The 26889-nt window shown below is 33.4% G+C and overlaps 1 protein-coding gene across 6 annotated transcripts in view; it reads left to right on the forward strand.

Annotated features, from left to right (window-relative positions):
• ALKBH8 (alkB homolog 8, tRNA methyltransferase) overlaps positions 1–26889 on the forward strand; it is a 95434-nt gene that overhangs the window by 6054 nt on the left and 62491 nt on the right. For 3 of the 6 annotated variants that reach the window (XR_012488406.1, XM_074304349.1, XM_074304350.1), the window contains exons 2-7: positions 1630–1765; positions 5544–5781; positions 8588–8719; positions 10796–10891; positions 12664–12768; positions 14208–14278. Coding sequence is in view for 5 of the 6 variants with exons in the window: in XM_074304349.1 (XP_074160450.1) it covers positions 1630–1765; positions 5544–5781; positions 8588–8719; positions 10796–10891; positions 12664–12768; positions 14208–14278 (778 nt within the window). In the remaining variant the exon portion in view is untranslated. Of the gene's footprint in view, positions 1–1629; positions 1766–5543; positions 5782–7590; positions 7646–8587; positions 8720–10795; positions 10892–12663; positions 12769–14207; positions 14279–26889 lie in introns of those variants that run through there. The other 3 variants (XM_074304352.1, XM_074304353.1, XM_074304354.1) reach the window with 2 other exon arrangements.

The raw sequence follows: 26889 nt of genomic DNA on the forward strand, positions 1-26889 counted from the left end.
TTAAAAAAGTTATCACAAAGAGTTAACTATGTTCAGTGATTCTTAGATTATTAAAGTCAATTGAGGTAGGAAACAGAGAAATATATGTTCACCAAAGGGTATGTTTACCCTTCTATTCAAGTTCAACCTTCCCCATGGAAGAGAGGGTTCTTGATAATGGTATGGTCCTCTATATACTTTTATTTGACATTTTATTGTCTTGATTACATCAGCTTAAGAATGTCTCTATCAGTGAGATCAATGATTCCCAAAAGAGATTAATATAACAATTCATACAGGAGGAACTAAAAGGATGATTTGTAATTCAGACTATAACTCAGTAGCATGGGGTCCATTGAGTTTGTATTTGCTCACTTGCCTGTGTATCTTTCCATTTACATTTTTGTTATACTTGGCATTTACATAACATTTTAAAGTTCACAAAGTACTTGACAAATGTCTCATTTTATCCTCAATAATTCTGGGAGGTAAGTACTAGCATTATCCTATCTTATAGATAAGGAAACTGAGACTGATTGTTACTGAGGTCATATATCTAGTAAGAGTACAAAGCCAGAAATGAACTTAGACTCTCCTAATCTCACATCTTAAATTCTATTCATTGTACCACCTCACTGCCTCAAATCATTTTACATGTTGTCTAGGTCAGGAATTCTTAAACTTTTTGCACTTGCAACCCTTTTTCACCTGATAAATTTTTATATGATTCCAGGTAAATAGGTTATAAAAAAGTATACAAATCAAACATCTACTGATAATAAATCTTATTTTTGTGATTCCCACATTTGGTTATGATACCCTATATGGAGCTATGACTCATAATTTAAGAAGCTGGGGCTCTAAGCATCTGGTAGTCATAATATATATTGTTTTCTTGGCTCTGCTTATTTCATAGTGCATTATTAATTCATGTGGACCTTTCCATATTTCTTTGTACTTATCATATTCATAGTTTTTTACAGCACAGGAATATTCCAGTATAATCTTGTATTGTCATGTGTTCAGCCGTCCCCCAATTGAGTAATATTTACTTTTTCCCCATTTCTTTGCTACCACACACACACACACACACACACATACCTTGAACACATGTTTTCTTGTCAATATTGTGTGATTGGGAATATTGGTCTGAATTCTAAGGAATCTAAGAAGCCCAGGGAGCAGTGGATTTATGGATGGAAGGTGCAAGATGTCATGCAGACATAGCATTTTTAAAAACTGTGCTTTGAAAAGATTTGATGGAAAATGTTTTCTAGTTCTAGAGAAAGAACTGATGGAGTCTAAATGCAGATTGATCCGTGCTATTTTAACTTTCTTTGTTTTTTTGGTAGTTTTTTTTTTCCTTTTGCAAACTATATTTTTTTACATACTGTTTCTTCTTTTATAATATGAATAATATGGAAATGTTTTTCAGATTGCATATATATATAAAACCTACATCAAATTGCTTACTGCTTTAGGGAGGGTGGAGGAAATGAAGGGAGGGAGAAAATTTGGAACTCAAAATTTTATTTAAAAAAAAAGAATGTTGTAAACTGTCATTGTGTAATTGGAAAAATAAAATAATGTTAAAGAAGAAAAGACAACCTAGTGCTTTGAAGATAAATATTCTTCTATATTTTTCTGCAGTGCTACTATGGACAACAATAACCCCAATCATCCAAAACTTAGTAAAAATGAAAAGAAATTCTTGAGGAAACAAACCAAAGCCAGACACACATTGCTGAGACATGAAGGCATCGAAAGTGTATCCCATGCCACTGAGGTGACTCAAAACTGTTATTATTCTACTTTCAAATATTAATAAATATTAATAGCCTCTTTAATGAAGTAGGTTTGAGGAAATGTCTTACCTTACCGACACTTTAAGTTATTTAACATTCTGTTTTGGGATCATATCATGATCTTATATAATTGTGTAATTATATTTAATCCAGCCATATGAATTCTCATTGCTTTTGTTGTGTAGTTGAAGGAAGCTTATGTTTTAGGAGACGATATCACTTAGGGGCCTAGAGAAAGCTTGAACTTAGTTCCCACTCTGTTACTTTAAGTTATGAGAGGGTAAACCAACTGAACCTCAGTTTTCTTATCTATAAAATGGAAATATCTGTCTACCCTATCTATTTCACACAAATATTGTGAAAATCAAGTGAAACAGCGGATAACTGACAATAATTCATGGATTACAGTGCTTAATATTTGCAGAATATTTTCCAACAACTGTGTGAAGTAGATGATGTAATTATTTAAAAAAATTTTTTTTGAGTGATATAATTGTTATTGGCCTCATTTTATGCATTGTGAAATGGAAGCTTTGTGAGGGTGTGACTGATAAGTGACTGAATTGGGTTTTGAACTGTGATCTCCTGACTCCAGTGCTAAAAATATTTCTATTTTGCTATGTTGCCTCAAATATAATGTATTATTATTATTTTTAATTACTTCAGTTTTAGTCCATTGTGAGTCATAGTGTGGAGATTCTTGATGAATTTAAACAATATGAAAAAAATTAAAACAATAAAAATATGAGTAGAAAATGTGGTTGACATTATTTGTTGAGAGACACTATTACTTTTGGCAGAGAGATCTAGCATAGAAACTGAATATCCATGATGGAGGAATTTAAAGGAAATTTCTAATTAAGATGATAGAAATGTAATGACAAATCAAGTGACTTTTAAATAAAGAATTAGTGCCTAAGTATACTTGAGGGAATTATATTAAATGAAGTGATATTCAAAGAAGTTCAAAGATATTTAGCCATTTGCCCTCAGCTTCCACCAATGGCACTATTTGTTTCTCCTGAGACTGCTGCGAGATAAGCAAAGGCTTAAATGGATGTTCTACCTGATACAGGATCTTCCGATTGCTTCAAGGCCATACTTTTTATTTTTTTCTATACAAGAAACATTCAATATAATAGTAAAAAAAGAGATGGGAAGGAAAAGATTAAGAGACTCTTAAACTATGTTTGGCTTTATCAGCTATGATCAAACCAGAGGTGACCCCTGAACAATGAGGTTACAATGAACCTCTTATTTTATGTTTGAGACTTTTCTGTAATAAGCATACTATACTCCAATTCCTCTGGTCTTTCCTGAATGATCACATCTTTTTTTTTTCCAACAATTTCTTACCATTTAATAAATTTCTCTTCAACTTTTTGGCTTAAGGATCATGACAAAACAAGAATTTATAGAACTGATCTTCCACATGCTTTTGACTCATAGAGGGAAAAAACAAAACAAAACAAAACTTATTTATCTTTTATCTGACTTTAAAAAAAATGAATGTTTTAGATATTAAAAAACAAACTTCATTTTAGTACATTTTAACAAAGATGCATATGTTGTGAAAAATGTATTTTTCAAACATTAACTTTATTATATGATTTGGCTTATAGGATCATTAACTAGAAGAAATTAGAAAGGTCATTTATTCCAACTCCACATTATTTTACAGATAATGAAAATTAGTCCTAAAATGGCTAATTGGATTGCTCATGGTCATCTACATAGTAAATAAGTGGCAGAGCTGAGTTTTGAACATATATCTCATAGATCTTCTAACTTTTAAATCATTGCTCTAACTTCTGGACTGATATCTAGATGATTTAGAGAAGATCCTTAATGGAAATTAGTGGTTTGCAAAATGTCTTTTGAGAATGATTGTCCTAGAAATAAGAGAAATATTATGAACATGTTAGGTACTCCATAAGTATTTTGTGATCAGGAGAAAAATCATTCATGGTCTCCAGTTTTAAACCAGATTTTCTGAATTTAAAAGAAAGACTGTAATTTCAGAAAAATGATAAATATTTTGAAATCATATCTAAAAATACATTTAGATATTAATTTCATAATTAAAGATGAAAAAATGGCTAATGTTGATGCGATTGTTATCCTTTGGCTATATCTCAAAGTTAAAGTTAAGTTTGTCAAAGTAAAATGTGGGACAATAATGTTGCTTGAAGCATTAGTATGAAATCTCCTGCTAACACCTAAAAAAATAAAATGACGAAAGATGAAGAAAAGAAGAAAAAAAAAAGAAACCCTCTTCATTCCGGCCTTGCTCTTTCTTTTCTTGCTTACTTTGTTTCTGTCTTTTTTTTTTTTTTTTTTTCCTCCCATAGGGAACAGTTTGGGACCCTGGTAATCATTAGCTGTTACAGCTTTAAGAGTATATTTGTCTACCTGCTCATTTGCTTATCTATCTATCAATCTCTTGTCTCCATCTCTTCTTTTTGACTTTCTGTTTATATGTCTCTGTGTCTGTTTCTCCTCTCTTTCTCTCTCTCTCTGTCTTTGTCTCTTTCTCTCTCTCTTTCTCTCTCTCTCACACACACACACAGAGTTTGCTCTTAAAGCTAGTCTGAAATTCATACTATTGTTAGTCTTATAATGCAGTCTTATAATAACTATCTTATAAGGTCCTTTTGGTAGGTCCTAGACTAAACTTCCTTTATTAATAAAGTCCAGAAAGGACCCATATTAGACATAAGAAGTTGAATTCTAACATGTTTATTATTATTATAGCAAGATTCCTCTGTGAAAGAGAATTAGGGGGTAGAGAGCATGCAGTGGTCAGCCATGAGAGATTATCTAATTTACTTTTGTTGTCATCAAGTTTTATTCTTTAAAACTTATATGGCAGAGACCTATATTTCTCTACTTTTTGTTGTTGTTGTTGTTTATTTGTTTGTGTAGGTCTGGTGAATCCCAACTTAATTTTATCCTTGATGAGAGGGTTATTTCTGCTATGTTTCAATATTTTCTGAAGCAGTAAATAACAAAATAAAAGTTATGTGTGATCTAGACCAGAAAGCAGATTTTTCTTCTAGGATTTTGGCTGTAAGACCAAAAGGTTGTGCATCATAAGAAAAATATAAAGAAGAGAAAAAAATATTTCCCTGAGTAAAGTTTAGTACAAAGCAGCAAAAAAAAAAAAAAAATCATATTTGCTAAAAGTTCTGTGCCAACTGGATGATATATATCACTTACAGAAAACTTTGTTTGAAAGGGATTTTGTGTAGTAATACATTGGCTACTTTAGCTAGCCTGATGTTGAATAAATTTTTACATATTTATTTTATTTTATTTTAATTTATATATATATATTATATTGTAAATGGAACCTATAAGTAATGCTGTATTGGAGTGTAGTTTTAAAAAGCTCTATTCTTGAAAATAATGTAAAATAATTGTATTAGAATGCTTTCATGTGATTACATTAAATTTTTATATATATTTAATAAGTAAGATCTATATTTTAACTTTGGCCTGATGTTTATGTTTTATTTTTGCAAAAACCAACATATATATAATAAGTTGACATGTAGACACAATGTATCAAATTAATTGTATTTTGGGCTTTTTGTATAAGATTATTAAACCAGCTAATCATTGAATTAATTATAAAATGATGCTCATTTTTTCTTCCTGGCATTGTTGTATTAATAAAATACTCTTTTAGCAGAAACAAATATGTTTTTATTGCTAAAGCTACTTCTTTCATTTTTTGTTTTGTTTTGTTTTAATTAGAGCCTGGTCATTGCTAATGGAGGTTTGGGTAATGGTGTGTCTAGGACCCAGCTGCTTAAGGTTTTAGAGAGATGTGGATCCGTGGAAGCTCTCTTAATGCCGCCTAATAAACCCTACTCCTTTGTAAGATATAGGACCAAAGAAGAATCCAAAAGAGCCTATGCAACCCTCAATGGAAAGGAAATGGTGGATGACTTGGGACAAAATATCACTCTGTACTTAAACTTTGTGGAAAAAGGTATTTTATTTGTTCTCTGAAAACAGTTCTTGATTTTGCCTTGTTTTCATGTTCCTTTTTAAAAATTGGGACTTGAGAGCTTATAAGAAGATTAGTTAAATAACAGGCCTAATTGGCCTTTGGTGAGCTAAGTGGCCTAGTGGATAGTATATCGGGCCTAAAATCTTCTTCTTCTTGAATTCAAACCTCACAAATGAACTGGAGAAGGAAGTGGCAACCACTCCAGTATCTTGCCAAAAAAAAAAAAAGCCCAAAATAGGGTCTTGAAGAGTCAGACACGACTGAAAAAATGAACAACAATTAGGGTTTGATTCTATGGAAAGCTCACTTAAATGTCCAGTTTGTATATATTGACTTGTCATGGGCTGCATTGTATCTTTTTTTGTACGATCAACAGAAGTCATGTTGAGATTCAGGTTCATTGTTGAGGATCACTTTCCATGATCATCTGCTTAAAATTGGGAAATGGAAGGAATTCTATATTTACTTGTCCTCCCAGAATTTAATAGGTCAAATTTACATTGCTTCAAAATGTGTTTCAAAAAGAAACTTTAAAGGATGATTTTTAAAGACTATTTTTGTGTTTTAAAAAATATATTGTGTTTCATCTCTGCCTAATTGCAAAATGTATCCAGTTTTAAATCAGTGGCCTAAACTTAGATCTTTCCTCCATATCCTTGATTAGATTATGCCTGAGTTTTTATATGCCTCTTTTTCTTTCTCCTTTTTTTTTTTTTTTTTTTTTTTTCCTGAGGCTGGGGTTAAGTGACTTGCCCAGGATCACACAGCTAGGAAATGTTAAGTGTCTTAGACCAGACTTGAACTCGGGTCCTCCTGAATTCAGGGCTGGTGCTCTATCCATTGCGCCACCTAGCTGCCCCTCTTTCTTCTTGATTAAGAACACTTATTAAAAAGTAGCCTGGAATAAGTGAATTTAGAAGATTTTTCTTCCCTGAAATATAGTAATAGAATCTGTCAAATGTCAAGGACTTATGCACTCACATTTATAAACTTGTGACTTTGTGAATGAGAACAGGACAAAATCAGAATTATTTTGGTACTTGTCAGTAGTGAATACCCATTGAAGTACAAATTCAGAAAACTGTTTTAACATTTTCTAAATCAGAGAGAAATGTAAGCGTATAATTGATTTATAGTTTGTTCAAAGAATACTAAGCACAATTTTATCTTTAAACTGAAGCCATTTGCAAGGTTTTATCTTTGTAAAACATGTTGCAGCATTAAAATTAGTGAATTGATAAAGTGCAATGAAATTTTATTAAGACTTATAACTTATGTAGTAGATTACATTTATATAGCATTTTATCCTCCCAAAGTACTTTCCATATATTTATTTCAGATCAACAGCAAACATTTATTAAACATGTGCTCTATGTAAGACTGTTCTATACCCTAGGGATATAAAGACAAAGCAAGGAACGGACTGCCCCTAAAAATGTTTATAATTCTACTTGAAAGGTAGAACATTTACACAAAAATGTAAATAAAAAGCAATTTGAAGAGAGGAAGGAATGTAAGAGTCCTAGCAACTGTGGGAAAACATCTCATTTCTATATTCATAATGACCTGATGAAGTACAGTGCTAGCATTTCCCCTGCTCTTAAGATGAGGAAACAGATTTAAAGAAGTTAAGTGACTTGCCCAAACTTATATAACGATGAAGATGATGGGGGTGATAATGATATTAGCTGCCATTTATATGGGGCTTTACAGTACTTCAGGTATTTTATCTCATTTGATCTTCATAAAAATCTTGTAAAGTGTGTACTATTATCCTCATTTTTACAGATAAGGAAACTGAGGTGCAGAGAAGTCTAATGACTTTCCCAAAGTTACACAACTAGTAAGTGTCTGAGACAAGAACTGAACTCAAGACTTCCCAACACCAAGTTTTACACTCTTTCCACTTTCTGCATTCTCACTGCTGTAAGCAACAGCTGCACTGAAATCTAGGTCTTCTGGTCCAGAGTCCTGCTCTTTGCACTCTACCATCTTGTGAATGCATGTATTTAGATATACCACATGCTGGTATTCTATCCTCTAGCAGACATTTTTCTGGTTCCCTAATACTTTTAAGGGACAACTAAATAGTGCATTGGAGAGAGTGCTAGGCCTGAAGTCAGGAAGACTCAGGAAAGGTCAAAGAAAGCCCCAAATGGGATCACAAAGAGTTGGACACGACTGAAAAACAACTTAACAACAAAAAATACTTTTAAGCATGGGTTTCCCTGTACCTGCTTACTGTACCTATATTCTAATAAGTTATCCCTTCAGAATTGCAGTTACATTTGAAGCCATTTGAAGGTTAGTACAGAAAATTTCTCTTCTGATATTGTCATTTCCTTAGAGAAAAGTATATTAGTTTTCATCTTTTGTAGTTGACTATAACTTAGTGTCTAGTATTCTAGAAGTAAATGTACATTAAAACTCCAGTATGAAATGATTACAGAGCACCTGATATTTCCATTAGAGTGGCATATTATTGGGCATTTCAAAAATTTCATAAACATTATTTTTTAGGTGAGATTTGGAGAAGTGAGTTAATCATTATTGAACAGAATACCCAAAGAAAAACTATTTGCTTTGGTACTGATTTTGACAGTGAGAAAAACTCATTCTATTTCTTCTTTATTTTTGCTTTTGCATTTTTATATGTAAAATATAACTTTGGGTTAATTTTTATATTCTATAAGTGAAATATAGGGAATTTATTACTTGGTGTATCTATAGATATATGGATGGAATTACTTTTTTGTATGGAATTATTTTAATCTTATTTCTCTAGTGCATTGGCAAGATCTCAGGCCTCCAATATTACCTCCAGGCCTCATGATTGTAGAAGAAATTGTTTCTCCAGAAGATGAGAAAATGTTACTGGAAAGTATTGATTGGGCTGACAATTCTGTTGGTCAAAATGGTAAGTGAAAATTATGGAAAATCTCTTCAAGTGGCTATCTGATACACTTTTTGATTTTTAATCAAACTGATTGTTAACACTTGTTTTCAGTGGCATGGGTTCTTCAGTATAGCTCACCACCTTATCATGGCTTCTCATGTTGTACTGTGATTTCCTGGGTCTTTCCATAAATCCTTTGGGGAGCATTCCTTTGGTATCTTGTGGATATTAATGTAGAGTTCTGTTTTTTCCCATTCTTTCTAAATGACTGTCCTTGATTATATATTTTATACCTCTTCTCAAATACCAGTTGTCACTGGCAACCTGCTAAACCTAATTATGTTTACCTTATTTCTAGAGTAATTTGGGTTACTTATACTTAGGATTTTTCTGAGATCTTAGTGTTCCATGATTTATGGCTATTTGGCAGCACTGAGGGAATATTAGTTTTAATAGAAATAGTCCTTTACAGCAAGGAACAATTTTATATATATAAACCATGTGTATATATCTATGTACACTCACAAATGTATATACGTGTGTGAATATATTATATGGTGTGATATATGAAATGATATGAGATGACATGATATGTATAGATATTCTTTCTTGGAAATATGACTAATGTTTTATTGCAGCTTAGTGATAATTGAGTTCCTAGGGACTGTGTGAAAGTTCTACCAGTTTCTCACAAGATAAAAAGATATCAGATGCTGACACAGTGATGTATTCTATCGTTGTTATCCAATAATTAGCTAATCTAAGTTTGGTGAGATTGATTTATAAGTTGGTCATAGAGTGATGAAATTTTTGGCTACAGTAGTATACACATATGAATGCATATGTGACCACGGACACACATACACATGATCACAGACCCACAATCACTTCTCCAGCTAGATGAGATACTCTGCCTAATGTGCATTTTTCATTCATTTTGTTTTCATAATGTTGATTTTTAAAGCAATCTTCTTTTTTTTTTTTCTTTTTTCTTTTTGAGTTGTTATGGATTTCACTAAGGAGGCATTAGGGATTCTGGACTCTCTGCAATTAAAGCAGTGTCATCTGCAAATGAAAACATTTGGAGAACCTAATGTATTTGTTCATGCTATAAAAGAAGTCCAAGGCAGGATTTTGATAAAAGCAAGATTTCCAGCTGATAGCAGACTTCTCTAAGGGCTTCTGTTCTTTCAAATCTCAGTTCTGAGTTATTTTTGGTATTTTTTTCAGAGCTAAACAAATTATACTAATAATACTTTGCCACTATGGTGCAGATTTCTTATAAGAATCAGGAATTCTATTCTCTCATCATTTTTATAATTAAAACCTCAGATATTTCAGACTCTTACTTTCAATTTTAAAAACCTAATATATTCTCTTTAAATCTATAATGTTCTGGACTTAATTCAGTTTCAATTGATCAAGATGGACAGAATCAGCCACACCCAGAAAAGGAACACTGGGAAATGAGTGTAAACTGTTTGCACTTTTGTTTTTCTTCCCAAGTTATTTTTACCTTTCTCCCTGTGTAACAAGAGAACTGTTCAATTCTGCACACATATACTGTATCTAGGATATGCTATAACATAATTAACATGCATAAGATTGCTTGCTATCTAGGGGAGGAGGTGGAGAGAGGGAAGGGAAAAGTCAGAACAGAAGTGAAAGCAAATGATAATGTTGTAAAAAATTACCCAAGCATATGTTCTGTCAATAAAATGTTATAACAAAAAAAATAAATAAATAAATTTAAAAAAAGACAAAAAGAATTGAATGCAAATAGAAAAAAAAATCTATAATGTTCTGAATTAAATGCTCAGATTTTAAATTCCCCAATTCCTGCAATGTGAATGGCAGGATAGTATTTAAACCAGCCACCGGGTGGAAATCTTAATTGTTATGATTTTAGACTTGAAGAAGCACTGGATACAAAAGCAGGATATATGGTTAATTTTCTTTAATTCATCAGCAGAGGGAGCTGTTTGCAAATACTGCAGAATCTTCTACAAATTCTTGCACAGTGGTGATTTTGAAGTATATGAAGAAGGCTAAATATTCCTCAGAGAAATAACTTCTTTTCTTTTTCTCTTTTTACAGCTCAGAAATCTTTAAAACATAGAAAAGTAAAGCATTATGGGTATGAATTTCGCTATGATAATAACAATGTAGATAAGGATAAGCCCTTACCAGGAGGTAAGATATTTGTTAATAGATATTGGTGCTACATTTCAGTTGTAATATACTTTGTAGAAAATCAGATATCCTGTGTAATAGCTGCATCCTAATTAAGGGGAAGCTGGTTACTTTGTTATTAATGACATTTGAAAATAGCTAAAAATTAGTTACTCATGGCCACAGTGAAGTTAAGTTGGTTCTACCATGGGCAAGTTAGTAAACAATTTGGTCAACAAGTATTTATTAAGTGCTTACTGTGTGCCAGACTGTGTTAGCACTGAGAATAAAAATAGAAGCAAAAAGTTAGCCAGCCTTTCCCCTTCAGGAGCTTGTATTCTCATGGGGAAGATAACACATTTGACACGTTGAAGCTGAAAAAAGTTGTGTATTAAGTAAGAGGCAAGGTGAGGTGAAAGGAGCATGAGGCGGCTCAGTGGTGCCCAGGATAGCCAGCATGGCCTGGAGTCAGGCCCCAAATATCAGCTGTGTGAGCTGGGCCAGTCCTCCTTTTGCCTCTAATTGTATCCTCAGCACCTAGTACAATGTATCCTAACAAATTAGATACTTGATAAATGATGATTGGATTATATTGGATTGGATTAGAAGAAAGGAGGAGGCTTTGTCTGGGGCATGAGAGAGAAGTTTTGAAGGGCACAGTGTGAATGGAAAATAAAGTCACTTGATCTCTCTCCACCTCAGTTTTCTCACCTACAAAATCAGAGAATTGAACTTAGAGGATCTTTAAGGTACCTTCTGAGTTTCTGCTCCTGTTTGGTTATAAGTTGTGCATATTTTTTAAGTGAGATTCAAGAAAGAAGGAGGCAGCATAATTTATCAGAAAGAATACTGAACCTTAGGACTTAGGGTAGCTGATTTCTGATCCCAGTAGATTTTTACCATTAAATATCTGTAACATTGGGCAACTTAACTTAACTCTGGACTTTATAGTTTCCATTTTCCAGTGAAGGCTTTGGACTGTCTTCCACCTCTCAAACTGTGATTCCATGCTCTTTGGATAGTTTCTACAATGGAATGTGAAATTCTTCAAAATTGAAAAGAGAAAGAAAAAACAAAAAGACAAGTTTTATGAATAAAAATCCTGTTTTCTATTCTTCCCCATCCCCTAAGGAAGATTAGAATTTATTTAGTACAAAAGAAATACTTTTCATTAGAACTTTTTGTTCTATTTTTTTTTAATTTTTAGGGTTTTATTTCATAAAACAACATATAAATAATAAACAAAATATAACTATATTAGAGAGTCCCCTTGAAGTTATAGAGATGGTCTTGGAGTCAGGAAGACACAGTCTCAAATCCTGCTTTTTATATATACTGGCCATTGGACTTTGAGCAACCTCTTAATCCCCAGATAATTTTCTAAAATTATAAATTATAATCTGCATTTGTGGAGGGTAACGCTGAATATAGATCTAGACCTTCAAAAATATATTTCTTTTTTCCCAGTTTTGTTTTAATTACAGCTGTTATTGTATCACTGTAGGGGACTTGTTCTTTTATAAAATGCAAAAATTATTAATGAAATTGGTTCCCTGAATTTTGCTTTATCTTTTGCAGCAACCTATAAAATAAAAAAAAATTTAAAAAGGTATTTATTTGAAGTATTTGTGGTTTGAATTTCTTTGTTGTCATTTATTTATGGATCTAGCTAATATAGTAAAATATATTTTACTTGTGTTCTTCACATTGGCTTTCATTTCGATTTTTGGGTCAGAAATATGTAGTAAATGTCTTTCTAATCTAATATTTTATATTTGTAATTTTAATTGCAGGTCTTCCTGATATTTGTAATATTATTTTAGAGAAGTGTTTGAAAGAAGGACACATTAAATATTTCCCTGATCAATTGACAGTAAATCAGTATGAACCTGGACAGGGTGAGTACTACTTCTGAAAATTTCAAGGCCATATTTTATTTTTTAAAAGTAGTTATAGTTTATAGTTCTATAACTATATAAAACTATATAGTTGTAGTTATAGTTCTAAAGAATATAATGTTTTGTTAATGTTATTTGGTTTTTATCTTATTTGCCTCATAAATTATTACTGTTTCACCTTTACTAAATACTTATGCTTGATTTTATTTAATAGAAATAGTGTAGAATGTGTATAATATTTACTTAAAATATTGGCAATTATATTTAAAATAGTTGTCTAGAACTCTTTTTCTCTCCTGTTTCCATTAGATAAGTTTTTTTTTTTTTTAATTGCTTGAAGTGTGAGAAAAGGAAGAAATGAATAATTAATTGAAAAAGATGAGCACAAAAGGGAAATGAACAATAGTGGAAGACATGGATATAATGATGAACAATAGTAAGGAGGATTGGCAGTATTTGCTCTTCTTCCCATACCAGAACCTTTATAAATGTCAGATATTCAGAGACTCACAGAAAATCCCCCAAGTCAGATCCCTAAACTTTTGGGGGAGGCTGAAACTGGGAGTATGACTTAAAGTGGATTAAAATGTGATCAGAAAATGTTTAACTACATAAGTAAAAATGGAATACGATATAATGTTAATTTGTAGTTTTCTAAATCAATATGCTTTCTGCACTTGAATTTGAGACTATTGCCTTGAGTGAGCTCGGTTAATCTGGCAACATTCTTATCTGATATTTGGAGTTTGTTAGGCTAATGTAAGAAATACATAAACTTAAGGGGAAGGATTGTCTAAAATGTTTTTTTAAAAAATTACCCTTTCTATGGGCAAAATTCTCTTTTGGAGAAAACAAATGCTTGGGCAGTTAATTAATTGATTCACAGAGAGTGAATAAATAAAAGAGAAAGCCATGTCTTCACTCAAAGCTCTCCTTAGATTTGATTTCTATCTGTGATTTAGGTTATATTCAAACCTGGTTAAAATTCAGTGCTTCCGGAGAATGGCTTTAGTGTTAAAGTTTATTGATGTTTCATCAGTAGAAATCTTTCTGAGTCCTGGCCACTCCTGTACCTTTCTCTCCTTTAGCTTTAACTTGGGCTCCAGTAGGACCATTCAGTGAGAAGAAAATCTGATGAATTGAACTTAGGCCCAGTAGAACATAGGACAACTCCCTCCGTTTAGATCTAAGTTGGGAAATCAAATTTTGCTTTACCTTTTCTTTTTAGTTCAAATTATAATACTTTTCTGGCTATTGCTTGAATTTTTTTATTATACTAAATATGACCAATTAATCAATCAACAAATGTTTATGTCAAGCATAGAAACTCTTGTCTAGAATTTATGTGTATGTGTTTACATATGTACCACAAATTGTGTGTGTGTGTTTAAATTTTTAAAAAGAAAGAAAAAAAAAATGGCCTACTAATCCTGTTTCAGGAATTCCTCCTCACATTGACACCCATTCCGCTTTTGAGAATGAGATCATATCTCTCAGTTTGGGAACGGAGGTAAATGTTCTTAAATTCTAATTAGATAATGTATTTAATATAATATTGTTTTATGTATTTTGTTTTACATAGAATATTTCCCATGTTTCTTTTTAGTGTAGACAGTTCATCTATGCTTAGTATACAAAACAAGGCTACCACATATTGTATGTGCATCTGTATGAGAGAACCCAGCCTCCCAAAAAGGAACAGAAAAGAAGAGCTAACCTGCAGAAGAAGAACAGTGATCATACATTTATCATTTATTTTTTATGTAGATAATTTGTGTCCTGTTATTTCACTTTGGTACTTAGTTGAAGATAATTGAGCCTGGGTATGTCAGTCTTGTACCCTTTTGAGATGATGCCACATTTGTCAGTTATTTTCAATATACATGACTGGTGTATTGATTCTGACCTAGGTACATTACATAACATACCAGTCGTATACTATTTCAGTTTCTTTATCCCCAAATATTCCTCAGCTCTCTTCTAGTGCTAAATCTAGGATTCTGTGATCCTTTGATATCTGAGTTTTATCTAAGTTCAGTTGCAATTTTCACTTAAGACTCCCTCAGACTTTCTTCTTTTGTTCTCATCTTATCCTGAAAAAGTGTGAACATTTGCTAAGTTACTCTTATTACTATTGCATGCTTTCAATAGCATAGTAAGCAGTTAGTAGCCACTGCACTTTACCAGTGCAAAATTGCAATCTAGGAGAGAAGAGAGCATATGCAGGTTTAATAGGGGAAAAAAAGGGTGTCTTTTGTTCAACCCTAGAACTTTCCACTTGGAAGGGATCAATCTTAAGAATTACCCATTCCAACATGTACCTGAATAGGAATCTCATTGAAAGTAACCTTAAAAGTAAATATTCAGTGACCAATTGGAATGAATCTAATGCTTCTGTGTGACAACCTCTTAGATACTTAAAGACAGGGATCGTGTACCTTCTCAGTCTTTTCCTTACTGAGTTAAATACTTCTAATGATTTTAATCTATTATAGTTAGAGTGCTTTGCTCACAATATTCTTAAGAAAGTACAAATATTATTAATTTTCTTTTGAATGAGAATAATAAATGACAGAAGAATTAAAGCTCATATTTAGAGCTTCTGATTCTAAATCTGAGCTTCTTTTTCTTACACTAATTTTACTTGTAATGTTCTCTTTTGGTTCAGTTTCCTTGGGTGTCTCTGGGAGCAGCCTTCGTTTCAATTCAATAATCACCACAAGTGCAGCCAAGGTGTTAAAGTCCAAATCCTTTATTGTCTCCTTCAAAGTCTTGTCTCCTATCCTGGGGCCTGGGTAGCTTTCTTAGAGTCCTATCTCTCCTTGGTTCCGAGAGCTTGAGCTCCTGCCTCCTTCTCTGCCCTCTGAATCTCTCTGACTCCAAAGGTTTGTGTTTCAGCCTCCAGCCATGACAAAGGTGGATGATGGAATGAATCTGTCTCAGCCTCTGAGAGCTTCTGTGCTTGTCTTTTCTGGCCCTGAGAGCTTCTAGCTTTTATGCTCTACACTGAGTGTAAATCAATCATTCTATCACTAGGATACCATTATTTGTTGTAAGATTAAATCTATCATACTGAACCATGCTAAACGAGGTGGTTATATTGTCTCCTCAATTCCACTGACTTAGCTCCTTGTTTCAAGTTCAGAGTTCTGACCCATTACATTTACTTTTCAACATTGCATTAAGGAATAGGGAGAGTTGCCTCTGGATAAATTATGTCAGTAGCTTAAAATCCTGTTTCGTCTCTGGTGTAGTCAGGTCAGGTTCCCTACCTGAATACTACAATATGCTATAATTTTACCATGTCAGCAGTTCATTTAGTTAGTTACTCTACTAGATATTGAGAATTTAAAGATCAACACCAGATTTCCCTCTCTTCAAGAAGAACCATGATTGAAAACAGTGTATGAAACTGAAAATAGTGCATGATTGAAAATTGTGTGTGGCTGAAAACTGTGTACACAACTGAAGTGTATATGTGTGTGTGTGTGTGTGTGTGTGTGTGAGAGAGAGAGAGAGAGACAGAGACAGACAGACAGACAGACAGACAGAAAGAGAGACACAGAGACAGAGACTTAGACTGAAAATAGTATGTGACTGAAATTAGTATAACTGAAAACAATGTGAGGCAAACTGTGGATACAGAGAAGGAAAGGAAGTCTAAAGAAGTCAAGAATCTTAGAGAATGTCTCATTAAATTCTGTTCATGAGAAATGAATGACTTGCTAGGACTTGAACTCAACTTCCCTAACTCTTATTGCCCCTTATTGATGTTAATGTATGGTATTGATATAATAATTCATATAGTGACAGATAAATCCTATGAGCCTATATTTTGATTTTCTTCTTTATCTAGAAAAAAAATTATAAAAACCAATGTTTACCAAATCAGTCATTCAACAAATATGTATTGTTGTGTGTTACACAGTTATGTGTAATGTTCTCGGTGGTTGGTCAATGACAGATAAAGAACAGTTTTATCTTCGAAGAGTATACAGTCTAGTAGAAAAGCCACCAAACATTCACAAATAACTGCATTATAAGATAATGAGACACCATATCCGTGATGTGTTTTGTTTACTTCCAAGGAAAAGTTGCTTTTGCTTGATACAATCCAGAAACCTTTTCAAGAAAGTTCTGTTTGATCTGGACCTTGAGTACAATCTCTTATTTTCTTGTGAGTAAAAACCTATTGGCTGTGATTTTGGTCTTTCTCCACTTCATGCCTTTCTTTGGCCACAGAGTAATTGTATCAGAATCATTTTTCCATTCTCAGCTTACCAAGTTCCCTTCCATTTTCTAAGAACCTTTAGAAATCTTATCTTTTTTACTAAATTTTCTTTTTATTAAATGAAAGTCAGATATTTACAACTATTGCATTTCAATTCTTTATATCTGAATTTTCTCTATCTACACAGAATTCCTGCTCTTCCTAATAATGTTTGAAAGGATAGAATTAGCCTATTCCACTGTTATATGGAATTTCTGAGTTAGGAAACTTACTCTGCTTCCAGTGAAAGTTGGCATCTTTTCTTCAATTCTTAGTTTTGAAGAGGTATTTGAGGCAATGAAAGGTTAAGTGGTTTACCCAGCATATTTCCAATACATTCATCATATTTCAAAAATTGGTTTCAAAACCAATTCACATTAGTACCTGATTCCCAAGATAGCTCTCTGTCCACTAAGCAACATTACTTCTCTAAAATAATGATTTATAAAATATAATTTAAATTATAAATATGCAACTCTTATTTATCCAGGAACTGATTATCCATTTTAAAGATTATCCTTGTGCCCCTCATATTTGTTTATTTTATGTTTATCTTTAAATGGCATTTAATACAACACTGATAGGTATTTAATGGGTGAATTTGGTGATAATGCTGAGAGAATTTTATGTTTCTTAGATTTTTTGTCTTTTTTCCTTGACAAATGTTCATTTTATATGTTTTAATTAAACATTAAAAGGAATGAAATTACATGTTTTAACTGAAGAAACAAAACCTGTTGTCATATTCACTATATCCATTTGGTGTCTCTGGAAGCACATATTTGGTTCAGTTTTTCAAAAGAATTAGAGATCTTCAGGTTAAAGCCTTGTTTGTAACATTTAGAAAAAATAACATTGATAAGCCTGTGATAGATTTTATTTTTAAAAGATTGGTTCAGGGGCAAATAAATATAAAATAATTTTATATTTCCTTTCATTAATTCATCATTTGCTTTTTTTGAAGATAATTTCCTTTATCTTTCAACCTCTTTAGTTCCTTTCAGATTTACTAGATGAATTCTTCATTCCATTAAGACCCTGACCTCTTGAATTTCCCTAAATCATTTATCAGTTGTTGCTATTTGGGCCACAGCTGCTTCTCTTCCCACTTTTATCTAGTTATCTCAGCAAACACTAAACTATCACTCTGAAAATTCTTGCTTTCTTGATCTACCATTTCCATCTTGACTACCAGCTGTATGTTATTTCTCCTTCTCCTTAAGAACTGCTGAGCATGTTTCCTTCAACTTTGTTGTCCCTTTTCAGCTTTTCCTCACTATTAGGGTTTTCCTGAGAGTACTCAATATTCATTTCATCTATTGTCTTACTATCTCCCTTAAACCTTGAATCTTTTAAAACTGTGAATCTGGTTTCTCTCTCCATTGGTCCCTACCCAGGCACCTTTAGATGCCCCCTCCTTTTTTTTTTTAAATTTATTGAGATCATTCATAAGAATGATCATTACCATAATACTACAAGAAGTGAGGACAAAAGTCAAATTTATAAGGAATAAGTAGATTGTATGGTAGTGCAATAGGTAGAGTGCTGTACCTGGAGTGTGAAAGAACTGAGTTAAAAAATGGCTTCAGACAATAGCTGAGTGACTGAGCATGACAATCTCTGTTTGCCTCAGTTTCTTCATCTATAAAATGGGGTTAATAATAGCATCTAGTCCCTAGTATTGTTTTGAGGATCAAATGAGATAACATTTGTCAAAATGCTTGGCACAGTGCCTGATACATAGTAGATGATATATAAAGTTAGCTAGTAATGGTAGTGGTAGCAGTAGTAGTAGTAGTAGTAGTAGTAGTAGTAATAGTAGCAGTAGTAGTAGTAGTAATAGTAGTAGTAGTAGTAGTACTGTAGTAGTAGTGGTAATAATAATAGTAGTAGTAGCAAAAGCAACAGCAGTAGTTGTATAGATACTATTCTTTGGAGAACTTTTCCAAACTAACCTAATTTCCGTTACCTACTAAATTAAATTAAATTAAATTCATAGATCCATAAATTGTTAGGGCTGGGTGGGACATTAGAGACCATCTAGTTTCACTCCTTGATATTAAGGTGAGAACTGAAATGGAAGTACCCAAAGAGACAAAGCCCAAGAATTGCCAGCAATAAAAGCTACAAATGACCATAAATACACAAAGTATGGAAAACAAGGAAGGTGAACTAGTGGCACATTTGACCTTATAGGTAGTACTGAGACTGGGTAGGATCAGCTCCATGACTGGAATGTGACTAGAAAGGTATAGAAGGAACAGGAGAGGTACAAAGTACCTGTGAGAAAGAAGAGTACAACATACTCATGTAAAGATATTCAGGAGCCAGAAAAGAAAGCAGAGTAGAACATTTGGATAAGATAAAGCTCAATGGAGTCAGTCTTTTGATGAGTAATTATTAAGCACCTCCCTTGTGCCAGTCACATAGAATGACATTCAAAGAATGATGTTATCCCTACTTTATGTGATTAATTGAGGTTACATATAAAAAAAAATGCTAAAGAAATGCTAGCTATTATTATTAAGGGAGGAACTAACATAACATTAACTATAAATAGCATAAATATATAAAGCTAATAAATGCATCATATATAGTTAATACTGGATAGTTTGGGAAGGAGGGGAAAAAAGGTATTAGAAGCTGTGGGATGAGGAAAGGCTTCATTCAGTAATAAACTCCATTCTAAAGGAAGATAGAGAATATGAGATGAAACTAAGGCATATGGACAGTCAGTGAAAAGGTACAGAGACTAAAAATGGAGTGTGTGTGTCTATGTGTGTGTGTGTGTGTGTAAAACAAACAGAAAACCAATATGACTGGATCACCAAGTGTGGAAAGGGGAGTACAAAAAATATAAAATGAGACTGGAAAGACACATTGGGACCAAGTGATGCAGGGGCCTTAAAAGCTAAATAAAAGAATGTATATTTTATTCTAGACATGATAGGAAGCCACTGGTATTGACTTATAGTCAGATCTTCATTTAATAAAAATCATTTTGCCAGCAGGATGGCCTGGATGGGAGACAGGAGTCAGGGAGATCAATGGACAGACTGTTGCCATGATCTAATTAAGAGGTGGCCTGAACTGAAGTGGTAGCTTTGTGAGTGGAGAGAAGGGCAAGATGAAAGACATGAGCATAGCAATGACAAGATCAGCCAACTGATATATTTGTAGTGAAGGAGAAAGAGGAATTAAAATATAATTCTGAGATTTTGAGTCCCACAGGCTAAAATAATGACTTCAACAAAATAAAGAAGAGGGGAGGGTTTAGGGGAAAGATTGTGATTTCTGATTTAGATATGTCAAGTCTGGGTGTCTAGGACACCTGTTTGAAATGTCCTAGTCAATTGGCTATGTAGGATTGAAGTTCAGGGGAAAGATGGGGGATGGACAAGTATATTTAGAAATCATCTGCAGAGAGGTGGTAGGTAAAGCTTTGGAAGCTGAAAAAAAAAAAGAGAAGAGTATGTAGAATAGAACCTTGGGAAACATGGTCAGGAATTACATGGATGATGAGCCAGAAACAAAAGACTGAAAAGTAAGAGTTAGACAGGGAGGGGATAAGCCAGGACAGAGAAATGTCCTGACAATGCAGAGGAGACTCCAGAAGGAGAAGGCAGTCGACCCTGTCAAAGGTGGATTAAGAAGGATTAGGAATGAACAAAAACCATTAAATTTGTCAATTAAGACATTATTAAATCTTAATCTTAAAGGAAGGAAAGGGACCCACATATGCAACAATGTTTGTGGCAGCCTTTTCATAGTGTCAAGAAGCTGGAAACTGAGTGGATGCTGAAGAATGGCTGAATAAGTTACAGTATATGAATGTCATGGAATATTATTGTTCTATAGGAAATGATTTGCAGGATGATTTTAAAAAGGTCTGGAGAGACTTATATGATCTGATGCTAAGTGAAATAAGCAGAACCAAGAGGTCATTGTACATCAATACTATACAATGATCAATTCTGATGAACATGACTCTTTCCAACAATAAGATGATTGATCTTGTGATGAAGAGAGCCTTCTCTATCCGGAGAAAAGACTGTAGGAACTGGATGTGGATCACAACATAACATTCTCACTCTTTTTGTTGTTGTTCACTTGCATTTTGTTTTCTTACTCATTTACTTTCTTTTTTTGATCTAATTTTTTTCTGCACAAAGAGAATTGTATAAATACATTTGTACATATTGGATTTAACATATATTTTAACATGTTTAGCATATATTGGATTGCTTGCCATCTAGGGGAGGGGGTATGTGAAAGGAAGAGAAAATCTGAAATACAAGGATATATGCAAGGGTCAATATTGTTGACCATGCATTATCTATGAACATGATTTAAAAATAAGAAGTTTTATTAAAAAAAAAAAAAGAAAAGAAAATTTACTGTATGTAAGCTGTTGTCAGATTTTTAGTTTGCTATTAATTTGCTGAAATGAATAAAGAAGTTACACTTTGAAAAAAAAGTTATTGGGATCTTTGTACAGAGTAGTTTCAGTTGAGTGAGGAAGTTGGAGTATTCCTCTGTAAGATCCATATTCTGTTTTGTTAGTGTAGCTGCCAAAACAGCATATATTTTGACTATATTGGTCCTAATTAGAGACACTGGATTATAGACCCCCAAATAAGGAAGAACATCTCTTACTACAACATATCTTGCCTGATCTTGGTTTAAGAAAAGTTTTTCTAATTGTTAGACTTTTTTCCTTCAGACTTCATTTCTCATATTTCTAGACCATCTAGAAGAAGAACAATTGCTCTTGTTCTATCTCTAGCTATGATGGTAGTTTTTTGTTGTTCTTGCTCTTATGAGTTCTAAATTAGCTCTTTTCACTGAGCAAAAAAGGTGGGGAAGGGAGAGAGGAAGAGAGAGGGAGAGGGAAAAGGAGAAGGAGAGAAAGAATAGGATTTCCTTTCTCTTAGTATCTTCAAAAAGGAAGACTGAGAGACCTCCTTATGGCATGAGAGCAACAGTAAGCTGTTGTGTCCTGCTTTCTAGAACCCCCAAGTTGGGGTGATTAAAATATTGAGTCCTGCTTTCTAGCTCCTCCAAGTTGGGGTGACAAAACATACTGTTGCTTTCTAGAGTCCCCACACCAGGGTGATTAAAATATACCTTTCTAGTAGAGAAGTGATGAGACAGGACTTCTGAGGATGGTGGACTTATTTCAAGGTGACAAAAACACTGTGCTCATGGGACCATATAAACAACTTGTTATTGTATGTAATTTGCCACCTGCTATCATTCTGCTTCAATCTCAACACAGCTTGTCACTGCTCCCTGACTTCTCAGGAAGGCCAAGAGCCCTTAGGAGAGATGGGGAGCTGAACCAGACACTGTCAGCAGGATCCTTCTGGGCTGAAGGGTCTTATACCTCACCCAGAGTTTCCCCACTGACTATGACCCTCTACAGTAAGCAATCTGCAAAGAAATCTTTTTTCACAAAGTGACATTAAATAGAGCACTTGGTTATATTTAGAGTCTAATTGCTTTTTTGAATTCCAATTTGTGTGTCTTTTGTTAGAATTGTGGGCAGTGATTCACTATGTAGCAGAAATGTAGAGTCCAGAATTATTTCTCCACAGATATATTTAAGAAACAGAAAGAAAGTTAGAAAAGCAATTGAGTTTGATGTCACCTCTGCCCTCAGCCTGATTCTGCTTTGGTATGTAACTATGTAACACTTGGTAACTGTCTTCAAGAAGCTTATAGCTTGGAAACATGCAATTTTTAGAACTTGTAGTTCTTTGCACTTTTTGATACTGCTGACAATCTCCACTACTCTTAGACATTCTCCTCTCTTAGTTTACTTCTTGCTTATTCTCTCCCATATCTGATTGTATCTTTACTGGTGCCTTTTCTAGTTCTTTATTCATTTTCCATCTCCTAAGCAAAGATTTTTATTCACACATATGCACACACGTTTCACTTAGTTATACTACGTCTTTTATGTTAAAACTATATTTACTGATGCATTCTCCCAACAATGGGGATATTTGATGTATGAAATATATGTATATATTTGTATATATGCAATATATTCATATATATGTACATATATGTGTGTATATGCATTTCTATGTGTATACACAACACTCACATACACATATGAAAACTTTGGGAATAGTCAGTGTTGAGAAGGTAACAATCCATAGGAACAAGATGAAGTCACTAAAAAAGAGTATATAGAGAGGAAGAAAATGTAGGTAGAATAGAATTCTAATTGACAAACATATTTAAGAGATGGAAGATGGATGAAGAACTAGAAAAAGATTCTGAAAAGGTACAAACATGGAGAAGGGTAAGCAGAAAAGGGCAATGTCATGGAAACTAAAGGAGGAGAATGTCCAGGAGGAGGGGATGGTCAGTAATGTCAAAAGTTGAGGGGAACAAGGAGAATAAGTTATGAGAAAAATCCATTAAATTCAATGGCTAAGACGTCACAGATATGAATACACACACACACACACACACACACACACACACACACACACACACACATACATAAACACTCTAACACTAATCCCTTACCAGAATTCTATTCTTACATTCTCAGCAACCTGCTGGACATCACTATCTGGATGTCCAATTGTCATTTTGTATTCAATATGTTCAAAATTGAGTTGATCCCCAACTCACCCCATTCTCAACATGATTTAAATCTAGACTTTCTATAATCTTGAAGTCATTGCATAATGTCCTGATTTAGCTTTCTGGAGGTCTTGGGACCAGCCTTCATTTCAGTAGAGTAATCACCACGAGAATAGCCAGGGATAAAATCCAAATTCTTTATTATCTCCCTCACAGTCTGTCTCCTTGCCTGGGCCCTGGCTAATTTCTGGAGGTCCTTCAGACTGGCCTTGGTCTCAGTGGAGAAATGAAAGAGGACGGGCCAGCCACCATAGTGGTTGGAGATGGAGTGAATGTGTCTCATCCAGTCCTTGTTGGCTCTTATGTACTCTTATTATAATTACATCATTGTAGATGTGAATCATGTAGAATAGGTGTGAACCTTGTAGAACTATATTAAGTACTAAGTACATGTACTAAACTAGAGAACTATTAATCACCATGCTAAAGTAGATAACCATTGTCTTATCAATTTCTCTGAGTTAATACCTTGTTACAAGTATGCTTTTCCAGAATTCTGGCTCTCTATATCATTGTACACTCTTCCCTCTCTGTTACCCCCCATATCCAGTCATTTGCTAAGTATGCCTCATCTCTACCAGTTTTCTTACATTTGTTTCTAGGTTTCCACTTGCACAGCCTCATTAAAATTCTTAACATCTCTTATCTGGACTGTTAGCTTCCTAATTGATCTCTCTGCATCCAGTATTTTCTTCTATGGTCTATCCTTTACACAGCTGCCAAAAATCATCTTCCTAAGGCACCATAATGATCATATAAAACAATAACATTTAAATTCATTTAAAACAACAACAACAAAACACACACACACACACACACACACCCCCATTAGCAGCTTTCTTGGATAAAAATATAGTTTTCTCAATTGCATTTATGGCCCTTCACAATTTAAACCTGTTTTTCTAGCTTTATTTCACATGACTTTGTTTCACACACACTCCCAACTGGATTACTTGCTGTTCTTAAGCCAAACAAACATTACATTTCTTATACTCATGAACATGCTGAAGTCAGACTTTATACCTGGCTTGTATTCCTTAATACTTCTCTCTGAATTCATCTCTTTCTTGAGGCTCGGCTCAGCTCAGCTACCATGTGCTCTGAGGAATCTTCTTTGAATGAGTCCCCTAGTTCTGAGTTTTCTCCATCTCTAATTATGCTTATTTACTTATGCGCATACAATTTATATTCTGACACTTCCTTCCCTACTCTTCACAGCAGAAAGCATCTTAAGGTCAGAGAGGAATTGTTTTGTTTTTATAACATCATACATAATAGAAATTTTAAAAATGTTTGTTAAATTGAATTCTACATTTTCCTCAAAAAAATTTTCCTTGTTGTGTCATATGTAAATTAATTTTGACTATCTCAATTTCAGATCTTGTTCTAGTTCATCCATACAAATATAATGCAGAATGGTTGTGTATGGTAATAAAGAAGCCATTAAGGTTTCTACTTAATCAACTGTTTAGACTTAGTCTAATTTTAGGATTTAGAGCTGGAATGGACCTTAGAGATCATCTAGTACAAATTCTTCATTTTAAAAATAAGAAAGGGGCAGCTAAATAGTGCAGTGGATAGAGCATCAGTCTTGAAGTCAGAAGGATCTGAGTTCAAATGTGGTCTCAAACACTTAACACTTCTTGGCTATGTGACGCTGGGCAAGTCACTTAACCCCAATTGCTTGGGGGAGGTGGGGAGAATAAGGAAATTGAAACCCAGAAAGGTAAAGTGACTTTGGTGTGTTTAATGTGGTCATAAAAGTAATTAAATGGCCAAGTTAAAATTTGAGTCTTGGTCATTTTACTCCAAATAATAGCAAATGCTAACAGTCACATAATGCATTAATTTTTAAAGTACTTAATTTATATTATCCCATTTGATTTTCTCAACATCTTTTTAGTTGAATGATAGCTTTTCTTACCACCATTTTATAAATTGGGAAGCTAAGTTCCAAGAAGTTGTGACAGGTGGTAGATAACTGAAGTGTGTTAGAACATGGGTCTCTTCTCTTTCCATGTCCAATGCTGTTTCCATATAGCTTCTCAATTATTTATCATTCAGAGTTTCTGTACTCCCTTCCTATTTAATATTATAATTTATGGTCTAGTAGGGAAGAATATCTATTTCCTGTGGTGAATTTAAATTTTAATTTGTTTTTCTCATGTGTTAAACAGGTTTTGAATGATACCAAAAGAGATCAGAAGGTCATATAACCATTTAGCCCCTAGAGTAGGAGTTCTTAACCTTTAGTTCCTATTGGTAACCTGGTGAAGCCTATAAATCTCTTCTCAGAATTATGTTTTTAATTGTAGAAAAAAATAATTAATTGGGTTATAAATGAAATTGATTATACTTACAGTAATCAAAATGTATATTTTTTAAAAAACTGAAATTTATAGACCCTTATTAAGATGCTCCTGCATTAAAACATCTTGAACTAATTTGCATTTTAGTGCCTTTGTTGTTTTCAAGTTAGTATTCTTGGCTGCCTCACCTCTCACTTTTGCTACTGTTCATTTAGCAAGCTGTCTCTGGAGGCTCCCCTTTTTGTGGTCAGGCAGAAAACCACATTCATTATTCAGGAAAAACTCAAGTTGCTGTTTTAAGAGCTTCTTAACAGGAAAAAGCTTCTTGCAAAGGAAAAATGGGCTAATATGATGAGAACCTCAAAACTGTAATGTATTATTCAGGAAAAATGTATTGATAGAAACTTTTTAAGGATAGTTTTATTTCATTGCATATATCTGTTTTTCTTAATGAGTTTGGCCAGTTCCTCATCTATGAAATGAAGAGATAGGACTAGATTATGGTCCTTTCCAGCTCTGGAATCTATTGTTCTATGAGTCATTAGAGAAAAGACTTAACAAATGTTAATGTAAAACTTTTTTGTGGACACTACAGACGTTTAAAATTCTTTAAAATATATTGTAGTTCTATTTTTATTTTTTCGTGTGTGTTGCAGAAAGGTGCAGCAGAAAGGATTTGGAGTCAAATGATCTGGCTTCAGATCCTAGTATTTAATAATTGAAGTCCATCTGTGTAATCTTGGAAAAATTGCTTAATCTCTTTGAGCCTCAGTTCCCTCATCTGTAAAATTACTGTGGGGAATTAAATGATCTCTGAGTTCTCTATCGTCTCTAAATCAGTGATACTATGAATTGTTTGAAATTAATGGCACTTAGAAA

Source organism: Sminthopsis crassicaudata, chromosome 3 (genome assembly GCF_048593235.1).
Source record: "Sminthopsis crassicaudata isolate SCR6 chromosome 3, ASM4859323v1, whole genome shotgun sequence".
Lineage (NCBI taxonomy): Eukaryota > Metazoa > Chordata > Mammalia > Dasyuromorphia > Dasyuridae > Sminthopsis > Sminthopsis crassicaudata.